General features: G+C 47.8%; 1 protein-coding gene across 3 annotated transcripts in view; it reads left to right on the top strand.

Annotated features, from left to right (window-relative positions):
* The window catches only part of ABTB3 (ankyrin repeat and BTB domain containing 3), a gene marked incomplete at both ends in the record, with an annotated part of 305,658 nt that extends 297,105 nt beyond the window's left edge, over window positions 1-8,553 (top strand). For all 3 annotated transcript variants that reach the window (XM_082666738.1, XM_082666739.1, XM_082666740.1), the window contains 2 exons: window positions 1,366-1,479; window positions 8,344-8,553. In XM_082666738.1, the coding sequence (XP_082522864.1) occupies window positions 1,366-1,479; window positions 8,344-8,553 (324 nt within the window). The remainder of the gene's footprint in view (window positions 1-1,365; window positions 1,480-8,343) is intronic.
* Window positions 8,554-11,715: the final 3,162 nt, after the last annotated feature.

The following is an 11,715-nucleotide window of genomic DNA, read 5'->3' on the forward strand; positions in this document are numbered from 1 at the left end:
TCGTAACTCTGCCTCTTCTGCCCTCCCTGCTCCTTCCTAGAAGTGGAACTCGTGTCAAAGCTGGTAGCTTTGAACCAGAAGCCAAAATCACTTTGATATTGCTGAGCGAGAGAGCCAGGAGCCCATTCAGGTGCCTGAAGCCCAGGGTGGCTGATGAGAGATGTCAGAACACTATGAGTTGTTCAAGAGGTGACACCACGTGGTGGTTCAGACATGGGCTCTGGGCCAGACTGGGTTCAGATCCAGGCTCTACCCCTTCTGAGCTGTGTGATCTTGGAGCAGTAATTTAACCTCTCTGATCCTCAGTTTCCCAACCTGTAGAATGGGGATAACAATATCTACCCCATTGGGTTTTGAAGATCTTAAGAGTTTCTATCTGTAAGGTGCTTACTACAGTGCCTGGCTTGTGTCACAGGGGCTGTGTGTTCACTGGGGGCCATTTATCCTTTTGTTCTTACTCTGTGAAACCTTCTGTGGTCACTCCCCCACCCCCCAAAGTTACTCTCCTGTCTCTCTGGACGGCTCCTCTGACTCGTCACAACCTCAGGACTAAACTACACTCTGAGGACTCAGACTCTTTTGTAAACCTTTTTAAAAATTATTTTCAAATTGAAATAATGAACATACATTTCAATCATGTAGATAATACAGAAGAGCCTTACAGTACATAAAAAGCACCTCACCCAGCCACCCCCCACCCCATCCTCCCAGTCCTTTCCCCAAAGGCAATCCCTTTGAACTCTTGCTTCAGCCCTTTCTTCCCCTCCCCAGAGCCTCTGTTCAGCATCTTCCACGGCCAGGTGCCGTGCTCAGGGCTGGAATACAGCAGCTATGCAAAGGGACAGAGATGCCTGCCCTCCTGGTCTCTGGGGAGGGCGACAGGCATGACATCATGTCTGGTGTGAGAAGGGCTGTGAGGAAAACTCAGACAGGGTAGGGGGGCCAGATCGTGATGGAGGGAGGAGTCCTGAGGTGACATGTGTGTGGAGACATGCATAAATGGAGGGAGTGAGCCACATTGATACCCACCTTGCGGAATAAGAGCGTCACCCTTATTTCTGGATGTAACAATTTTAGGCATTTCTGCTTGACCTCTTGCTGTAATAAATGTAAATTTGATTCACTTCGACCCCACCCCGCCCCCCTGCCATCTTCCCCTGCAGTTGAATTCTGTCACTGAGTCTTTAGTCCTCTAATGCCAGCAACAGCTCTAGTGTAACCTTCCGGCTTTAGAGTGATGTCCGACACTTTATTCCCGGTGCCTTCACCTTGGGTACCGCTGTGGGAGGTGAAGAGTTTTCTCACCATGGGCGTTGCTTTCCTTCCACCTCCCAACCTCTAACAGGCTCTTTTCATGGTTTTTAGCTTCTGTCTGCTGCTAAATTTTTCCAGCTGGAGGCTTTGCAGCGACACTGTGAGATTATCTGCGCAAAGAGCATCAATACCGACAACTGTGTGGATATTTACAACCACGCCAAGGTAATCGATCCCGTTCTCGCTTCCCGAGCGCCCCCCGTGCCCTGACGCGGGAGGGGCTTCCTTTGCACACACTCTGAGTCCGGGTAGAGCGCGGATGCCGGGCCTGTGCATTTAGGCCAGCCGTCATCACTCCTCCCAAGGTCTGCTTCCTGCTTAGAAGAGGTGTCTTTCCCTTCATCCGCCCCTCCAGAACACAGTGAAAGCAAGCAAGCAGAAGTTTCAAAAGCAGTCATTCTCAAACTGTGGCATGCGTATGAGTCACATCGCAGACTCTGATTCAGCAGGCTCTGGGGTGGGTGCTGGTCCTGCGTTTCTAACAGGCTCCCAGGTGAAGCCTCTGCAGCTGGTCTAGGCCACACCTTGAGCAGCAAGCTTCTCGAACAGTGGTTCTCCAAGTGTTGTCTCCAATCCAGCAGCATCAGTATCAACCAGAAACTTGTCAGGAATGTATATTGTAGGCCCCACCCAGACCTGCTGAATCAGAAACTTTGTGAGTGAGGGCTGGCCATCTATGGCTTCCCAGGCCCTCCAGGTGATTCTGGGGGTGTTCACAGGTGAGAACCATTATGCTAGAACTGAGGTTCCCAATGCTGGCTGCACGGTAGAATCACCTGGGCACTCACTTAAAATCCCCATGCCTGGGGCTTCCCTGGTGGCGCAGTGGTTGAGAGTCCGCCTGCCGATGCAGGGGACACGGGTTCGTGCCCCGGTCAGGGAGGATCCCACATGCCGCGGAGTGGCTGGGCCCGTGAGCCATGGCCGCTGAGCCTGCGCGTCCTGAGCCTGTGCTCCGCAACGGGAGAGGCCACAGCAGTGAGAGGCCCGCGTACCGCAAAAAAAAAAAAAAAAAAATTCCCCATGCCTGGGACCTATCACAGACCAATTCATCAATCTCTGGGGGTGGAGCCTGGAAAAAAGGTATTTTTTTCATAGCTTCCTGGGTGATTCTCAGATGTGCCAAGATTGAGAACAGGCTGTCAACACTAGAGAGGTCCAAGGATTCCTCCTACTCAGGTGGCCCCAACACCTGGGGAGACATCTGGAATCTCGGTGTGGCCCTTCACCCCAAAGATCTCTGCAGGGAAGCCCAGGAATCTGTATTTTTAACAGGCTCCCAGGGCAACCTTTGTGATTTCAGCCCTAAGGCCAGTCTTCACTCCAGTTTCTGGAGTAAAATCAGTGAACCACCAATTTCATCCAATTCACTTCACAAGTGGGGATACCGGGACCAAGAGAATTAAAATCGTGTGTCCAGGTGCCACTTCATTTTGGTTCATGCGCTCAGGACAGGAGGATTAGCATCTGCTGGGAAGAAACAATGAAATAAATTAAGATCAGGAGTTAATTTAAAACAAAGCACTCTTCTTTGGTATAACTGGAGCTCAGCACACATGCCTCCCACATCCACGGTTGTAGAGTGACAACTGATGTGAATAATGGTTACTCTGCTCGTTGTGAAAACACAGGTTGCGTTTGAGATGTTATTTTCTGTTTTACACCAACATTCCCTGAGTCCTTTCCAGGTGCAGGCCTCTGTGCTTCAAGCTTTGTTGCATTACCTTTTTAAATCCTCACCACAACCCTTTCATTAGTCCCATGTTATAATAAGGAAACTGAGGCACAGAGAGGTGAAGTAACTTGCTTAAGGTCACACAGCTATTACAGAGATTTTTTTCCATTGTGGCAAAACATACGTAATGTGAAACTTACCATTTTAACCATTTCTAAGTGTACACTCCAGCGGTATTACGTACATTCGCATTGTTGTGCAACCATCACTGCCATCCATCTCCAGAATTTTTCATCTTCCCAAACTGAAAATCTATACCCGTTAAACACTAACTCCCCATTCCCCCCTCCTCCCCAGCCCTGGCAACCATCATTCTACTTTCTGTCTCTGTGAGTTTGCTCTAGGTACTTCATATAAATGGAATCATATGGTATTTGTCTGGCTTATTTTTCAGGCTGTCTTCTTTCAGTTAGCACCGTGTCCTCAGGGTTCATCCATGTTGTAGTGTGCGTCAGAATTTCATTTCTTTTTCAGGCTGAATGATATTCCATTGTACGTATGTACCACATTGTGTTTATCCATTCATCCATCAGTGGATACCTGGGTTGCATCCACGTATTGGCTCTTGTGAATAATGCTGCTATGAACAGGGGTGTGCAAATATCTGTTCCAGTCCCTTCTTTCAGTTCTTTGGGATATTTGCTCAGAATGTAAACCTAGATTTGCCTCACTCCAAAGCACAGGTTCTTCCTTGTGTTTATTGTCTGGCCTAATAAATGTTCAAAATATTTGCAATAATCCTTGCAATAATACTCAGAAAAGATTTTCTGATTGCTCATCAGTAAATCAAAAGGTTCAGTCAGGCTACTCTCTACCCACACACACTGGATGTTTGGGTTAGGTAAGGGTTTTACCAAAATCTGGTTTCTTGGGACACAGCAAAAAAAATTTTTTTTTAATCTTGAACTGGTTACTTTGCAAAAAGTAACCAGAGAAACTGGTTACTGGCATCCAGAGAAACTCTCTACCCAGGAAGGGGCCCAATTAGTCTCACGGTCCTCTGCCCCCTCCCCTGGCCATTGGACACCCAGACTGCCCTGTGAACCCCACATCCACAGTGGCTTTGCTGTGGCCTATCTCCTTGGCAGCAAGGCCTGCGTTCCACAGTCCCATTTTAATAACTTCAGGATCCTTGGCAGGCAGCTTCTGTAGCTCTCTTTTTATCTAATAACACACTGGATGCAACATGAGCCCGGGCTGGGAATACATTAGTGCTACAGGCTTGGAACACCTATGGCAAAGAACTGCCTCTTTCATGGATGTGCCTCTGCAGCCAGAGCTTGGTCTTTTGCAGACGCCAGCCTCTGTCTGCCCTCCCAGGCCTCATCCTGGAATGTTTCCAAGGTCAACGCCTGCCCTTCCTGACACTTGCATGGAGAACGGGACAATGCCAGCACCCCTTGCCCTTTCTATGTGCCGCTTCCCCTGTGCTGTGGATCCTGCAGCTCCCGCTAATGATAACCTGCCACGTGGATTCTGTTACTGCCAGATTGTGCTGCATACTGAGGCTAGTTTAGTAAAAGAGACAGAAAAGAAACCAATACTCGGTTTGGAACCCCAGGAAATGCAGGCATTGAGATACTAACAGCCATGCTTCAAATGTCAACAAGCTCTTGGCAACATTACCTCTGTTCTGCACCTAACCATTGGAGACAGCTGTGGAGTTTTCCAGCCCAGAGGAGAAGCCTAGCCCATAAATGCATGGCTTCCTCATCTTTCTTTTGCTAGCAAAGCTGTCCCGAACTATTCAGTCATGAAGAAGAGGCCCTGGAGCTTCTGATGGCCCTTTCAGGGTGTCTTTCAACTTGAGAATAAGAACAAGCTGGTTCATCAGATTGAATCTAAGCTAACGCAGTAAGCTCAACGGGGCACTGTGATGGGAAGAACACGTGTTTGGAAACCAAGGGATTCATTCCCTAGTGTTTATTGTGAGCCCACTGTTTACCAGGAGGTGTATATACATCTGAATAAGAAATTAGTAAGATATGGTCTCTGCACTTGAAAAAGGTACTGTCTAGGACAGGGGTCAGCACACGTCTTCTATGAAGGTCCAGATAAGTATTTTCACAGAGGCCATGCTGTCACTTTGATCCTACTCAATTCTGCCATTGTAGTGAAAAGCAGCCAGAGACAATATGTAAATGAATGGATGTGGCTGTCTCCCAATAAAACTTTATTTACAAAAACAGGTGGTGGGCCAGATTTGGCTCACAGGCCTGTAGTTTGTCAACCATTGGTCTAGAAGGTGAGAGGTCTGGTCCCAGTTCTGTCTGTAATTAGCTGTGTAAAGGTAGGCAAGCATCTGATATATACTCACCATTCAATAAATATCACCAAATATAAATGGAAGTACTTATTGTGCTTATTCTTCTCCAATTACACTAACTTGTGATGAGAGACACCCCTATACAAAGCAAGTGGCTAGGTGTGGTAAGGGGAGAGAGTCTCTCTGTGTCCACAAAATCAGAGATAGGCAACTCTGAGCCTTAGTTTCCCCACAGGTACAATGAGGCCTTTTCTCTGTGACTCTAAAAGGAGGGTTCATGTTGAAAGAATGAAAGCATTCCTAAGAACTCTTCCAGCTCCAGGATGCTGTGCGTCTCTGTGAACATTTGTGTGATAACAATCCTGCCCACCTGATAAAGCTCACCAGGCCCCCTAAGCCTCTCAGAGACCACAGGATTACCTGGTGTGTCCGTGTCCTGAATGCACAGAACATGGTACCCTCCAGTTCACACCCCCTCATTTTGTAGCTTGGGAAACTGAGGCCCAGAGAAGTGATTTGACTTGCCCAAAGTTGCACATGATTTTTATGAAGATAGGTCATTGACTCAGTGAATTAGCACATGGTGTCAGTGAGTGCGAGGTACAGGCTTGGGGGAGTTCCCTAGTGGCCTAGTGGTTAGGATTCCAGGCTTTCACTGCCGTGGCCTGGATTCAGTCCCTGGTCGGAGAACTGAGATCCCGCAAGCCATGTGATGCAGCCAAAAAATAACAATAATAGTTTTAAAAAAAAGAAACAAAGGTTACAGGCTTGTTCCTTCTATGGGCCAGTTCGCTGAACTAGGTTCCATAGGTACAGTCAGCTCCTCTTATCCCAACCTAGGCACCTAGTTTGTCCACGTGGGTCCCTGGATTTAAATGAGTGAGATGAGGGTAATAATTATGAATAGTTTACATTTAGCATGCCAGCTAACATTGAGTGAGCACTGACTACAATGAGCCATTGTTCTGAATGTGCCATGTATTATCTCATTTAATGCCAGCGACAGCTTATTAGGTAGGTATTATTATCTTCCCCCATTTTAGGGACAGGAATATGGAGGCACAGAGAGATTAAATAACTTGCCCAGCAGCAGATGGCTGGAGGTGGCAAAGTCTGGATTAAAAACTCATGCAGGTTCCAAAGCTCCCTCCCTTAGCTCCCTTCCTAACCTGCATCCCCTAAGTGTGACAGATGACAACTCTGCCATCAGTTATGTTCCATTCAATCCCCTCAACAGGTCTATGATGCAAGTGACATAGTTCCCATTTTGAAAATGAGGAACCTAAAGCCAGAGGCCAAGTGACCCAGCCCTGGTCACATATTCAGAAAAGTGGGGGAGCCTCAACTTGAATCCAGGTGTCCCGCTCATTCCACCATCGCCCTGTTGGCGCTGCCTCATCGTAATTCCACCATCCCACATGGGGCAGCTTAAAGTGCATCTCTGGCTTAAGGACAGCATATTGGGGAGTTCAGAATGGTAAATTCCACATTTAGATAATTTAGATAATTTAGCATCTAAATAAAGCAGCAGGATATCATCTCAGGGAACATTTAACTACTGAGCGTCCAGCTCATTGCAAAAGAGAGACTTACAGGCTTTGAAAACTGTAGAAAAGGTCTGAATACGGACACAGCGGACCTCGTATGCACATTTGCTTCTGCATCTCAAACAGCACACTTCCGCCGAGCACACTTCCGCCAAGCACGCTTCCACCAAGCACGCTTCCAAGGTTGAATGGTATCAGGCCGGAGGCAGTGCATCCTAATGGTTAAACACACAGCCTTCAGGACTTGAGTTACCAGGGTTCAGCTCCTGGTTCTGTCCTTGACATGTGTGAATTGTTGTCAGCTACTCCCTTGTCTCACTTTCCTCATCTATAAATCGAAGGTGGTAATAGTACCTGCCTCAAGGAAATTTGAGGACTTTGAGATGATGCACGTGAAGTGCCTAGCACGGTGCTCAGCACATGATATGCTGTCACTCAGTGTTTGCTGCTGGCGTCACTACTCTGAGAATTAACTGTTCATTCATACATTCAACAAATCCATATTGTGTCTACTGTCTACCAAGCCTTCTTCTTGGGCTTGTAAAGTGAGGCAGGTCAATGTCATCCCTTCCGTATTGGTTTAGTCTGTCAGGAACTATGTCTCTTGATCGGTTTCTCAACCTTGGCACTACTGACAATGTGAGCTGCGTAATTCTCTGCCAGGGGGTCTGTCCTCTGCATGGTGGGGTAGTTAGTGGCATCCCTGGCTTCTGCCCACTAGATGCCAGTAGTACACACTCCACCCCTGCCCCCGAGTTGTGACAACCAAAAATGTGTCCAGACTTCCAGATGTCGCCTGAGAGACAAAATCACCCCTGGTCGAGAACCACTGCCCTAAATACAGGGGGTAGGTAGGCAGTGCCCACTCATAGGATGGTTGTGAGAATTAAGTGAGCTAATTGATACTTGTAAAGAGATTAGAACTGTGTCTGCAACTCCGTCAGTGCCCCAGTTATCTGTAGTGGAGCAAAGAGACTCAAAACCCAGTGTTAGTGCATGAGTTGACAGCATGGGTGGGCTCTTCTGGTCTCAGCCAGCCTTGCTTCTGAGGTCAGCTGGCCGGTCGGCTGTGGCTGGCTGTGCTGATCCTGGCTGGGCTCTGTCGCTGTCGGGTCAGTTTCATGTGGTTGTTGAAGCTGCAAGCAGGCTAGCTCAGGCTTGTTTTTGAGGCAGAGGCAGGGTTCTGAGAGAGAGCACAGAAGCACACATGGCCACTTGAAGCCAGCTCAGAGCTGGCAACTCTCACTTCAACCACGTTCTCTTGGCCTGAGCAACTCACAAGGCCAAGGCAGGGAGAAATGGACTCAGCCCTTTGACGGGAGGAGCTGCAAAGTCACATACCCTGGGTGAGAATACAGCAAAGGATGCAGAATCGGGGCCACTGTCGCAGTCTCCTTTAACAGGTGTTCGCCATCAACACGTGTGAAAACAGGTGCTTTCAGAAACATAACCATCTCCTGCTTCTTCTCCACTCTCCACAGTTTCTTGGAGTCATGGAGCTCTCAGCATATTGCGAAGGCTACTTTCTCAAAAACATGATGGTCCTCATCGAAAACGAAGCATTCAAGCAGCTCCTATATGACAAAAATGGCGAAGGGACGGGCCAGGATGTGCTCCAGGACTTACAGAGGACGTTGGCCATCAGGATTCAGTCAATCCACTTGTCATCTTCCAAAGGTTCTGTTGTATGAAACGTCCAGGCCAAAGAATGTTCCCCGGGAACTTGCCAGTTCTGCTGCTGCATTGGCTTCACACAAACATACGAGTCTCACCTGGCGTCTGTTTTTGGCTGGGCCAAGGAGCTGCTTTTCCTGCCTCAGCTGCTCTTGAATAAGCAAATGCAGCTCTCATGAGCTCCTGTTGAGAAACAAAGGACATGCCACTGGCCTGCAGGTCAGATTACGGCTGGATCCAGAGCTAGAAGGCCAACGTGGGGCAGCCGAGCTGACCTCATCTGAAAGCACCCCTGGGGCAGTTGAACACCCCTTGCCAGGGACCGCTGTCCAGCAGATAGACTGAGAACTAAAGGTCGTTCAGGTTCCAGGTTGACAGTTGGAGAACTTCACTGCATCGACCCTGAAAAGCATTATATTTATTACACATTACCTTAGTAGCTGCAATTCCGCAAGAGTTAAACCATGGTAGCAAATTGGTGAGACTGTTACCAATGACGAAGACATCATTTGGCATATTTTTAGGGGTGGGAACTTTTTAAAATGTTCATTTAAAAAAAAACCCCAAAACAGGGTAGCCTTGTAGTTTAAAATATATTTCTAAAAGCTTAACAGTTCATTTTCAACTGGATTGTGTTTAGGGATCTGTGTTTTGAGATTTCTTTTTTTAAAGATACAGTTGCAGGTCTACACTGTATAAACATGCATCTGAGAAGATATTACTATATTCTGCACAAGGTGAAATAATAACCTTGCCTTAGTGATCATGGTTACCCAAAAGAGCTGCACTGCCAATAATTAACTCAATAGTTGAAAAAAACCTGCATGCTAATCGTGATTTCGGGGTGAGAATAAAATCCCCCCACATAAAAAAAAAAAAAAACATGCATTTGCATGGGCCTGAACCTGTAAAATGTTATGTTTGTGCTTCATTTTTGCCAAGGTAAAAATGTCCCATCACTTCTTGCTAAAAGTCCATTTGGTGAAACTAACATATCCATTTCCTTTCCTAGTTAGGAATGATGCTGGGATGCTTTTGCAGAAATGTGTTCATAGATGATGCTGCATAGGGGATGGGGGGGGGCACGTCAGAGAATTTACTATTAACCCCAGAGTTTCCTCTGTATTCTCAGAAGATGTTCATAGTTTGTTACTAGCCAGAGGATATGACTATGTTAGATTATTTTTAAAGATGAAACATGTATGATAGGATGGATTCTTTCTGTATTCTGAGAGTGTACAGTATAGGGTTATCTATAATGAGAGTTTATGTCGACAGGGTTCTGTTTGCTTTGCCATATCTTATAAGCAAAAGAGATTAGTGAAGTGCCACAATATTCCAAATAATTTTTGAGTCGCTGCCTTTTTTTTCTTGTCCTGTCATTTGAAACCTAGATAACATGCAGTAAAAACTAGGAGAATGACTCTTACCCTTTAGGATGGCAAAGTTTCGTTGACAAAACTATTTCCTAGCATGCCTTTGGGAACTTGTGCGCAGACCCCAGAGTCTAAAGGAGCTGCTGTTCAAACGTTGTACTAGCTCCCTGAGCCATTGTTCAGAGGACCAATGTCAAGTCGTATTTCATGGGTATGACCCATGGAGTACTCGGGCCACATCTGTCTACAGCATTGGCTCTTCTGTGATGCTGATACACAAGGCCTCTCTTCCACTCGGTCATTTGCAAACCTCCCCAGCCCCCAGCATCCGATGAGGAAGGGGAAAAAAAACTGCCTACAGAGGAGTCCAAGTCACAGATACACAGCACATCCTGAGTCATTGCTGTCTCTCGCCTCCTCCTGTCCGAGATGCTGCGTGGATGTTTCCTTAACCGCGACTGACTTCCCTGTGAATGTCTGATGCTAGCTCTGGGCCTCTGGGCATTGATTTGTACAGTGGCAACTCCTGACGGGCTTCTGTCATAGTTTGGTGTGCTTTCTCTGTCATTAAAAGAAATGATTTTCCCAAGCCGTGCATTGTTTGTATGGTACCAGTGAGCTCTCACCCCACAGTTGGAGCCTGAGAACTTCACTCAGTTAAGAGATCGGAAAATGTGACCCTGCAGAAAAAAAAAAAGGGAAATGAAGATGCTAGATAAAAGATGGTTGCTCGTGTCGCTGACTGCCTTCCACTCTGCCAACTAGAACTTGGCTAACCAAGCTCTAGTCCCCTGGGTCTGCAGACACCTCTGGGTGCCACTCTTGGATTTCCTTCCCATCAGGCAGAGGACATACAGGTGCCGCCTGTCATTGCCTCTTGCCTCCTGCAGCTAACTCGCCTGCAAAGGATGGAGTTCTGACTGTCATTGTGTGCCTTGATGAAGCTTTTGGGGAGTGGGGGAATGAAGAAAAACAGGTTATCTCAACCTGGCATGTCCTGCCCCAAAGGGCAGCATGAAGTGATATTTGTGGATGGTGGCAGCATTCTGGGATTAGGGGTGAGGGTCATGGAGGGACAAGCAGCTCTCCCCTTGGGGGTCAAACCAAGTCCCCAGCTGGCCCCCTCTGGCTCCTGACCCAGCCTGGGCCCAACCCAGGCCTGGTGGAGATGAATACCTCTGACCTATCCACAGAGGCCTACAGGAAGCCAGGGAGAGGTCCAGGCAGCCCCTGGAGCCCTGGGCCAGTGAGGCCTGGTCAACAGCTGACATCACAAGCACCTCTGGCAAAGACTGATCACCCCTGCTTAGCAGTCGAGGTCTGTTTCTTCTTTAGGAAGCAACCCAAGCAACTGAGTGCCAGGAGCCAGAACTCAGAGTCAGGCCAGGAGAACAGAAGGTCAATTTATTTTTGACTGTGCATCACCCCCTGTGTAGCCTCGGGGTGAATAAGGCATGTGATGTGTTCCTTTTGGAAAGATAAAGCGTGTGCTGTGGCGTTTGCCTTTTACTTGTGGGATAGGGGGCTTTGTCCCTCTGTTCTTAGCGACTGCTCAAGGGCCCCTTAGCATGGGGGTGTAGGCGTAGGCGGGGGAGCCTACCTGCCTGCCACGTAGCTCCCCTGCGCCCCTTCCGTTCGCAGTGGAAAACCAGAAGGCTCGTGTGCCTGCAGCCCCGGGAATCAACGTGAAGGGCTTGACTTGGCTTCTGCTACCCCCTCCCCACCTCAACGTGGGAAGGGTCTTATATACACCATGCTTGGGTGCCATCCGTTCTCCCCAAAAGAAGGAGGATTCTCCACCCA

The sequence above is a fragment of the Grampus griseus genome (genome assembly GCF_964374135.1).
Source record: "Grampus griseus genome assembly, chromosome: 11".
Lineage (NCBI taxonomy): Eukaryota > Metazoa > Chordata > Mammalia > Artiodactyla > Delphinidae > Grampus > Grampus griseus.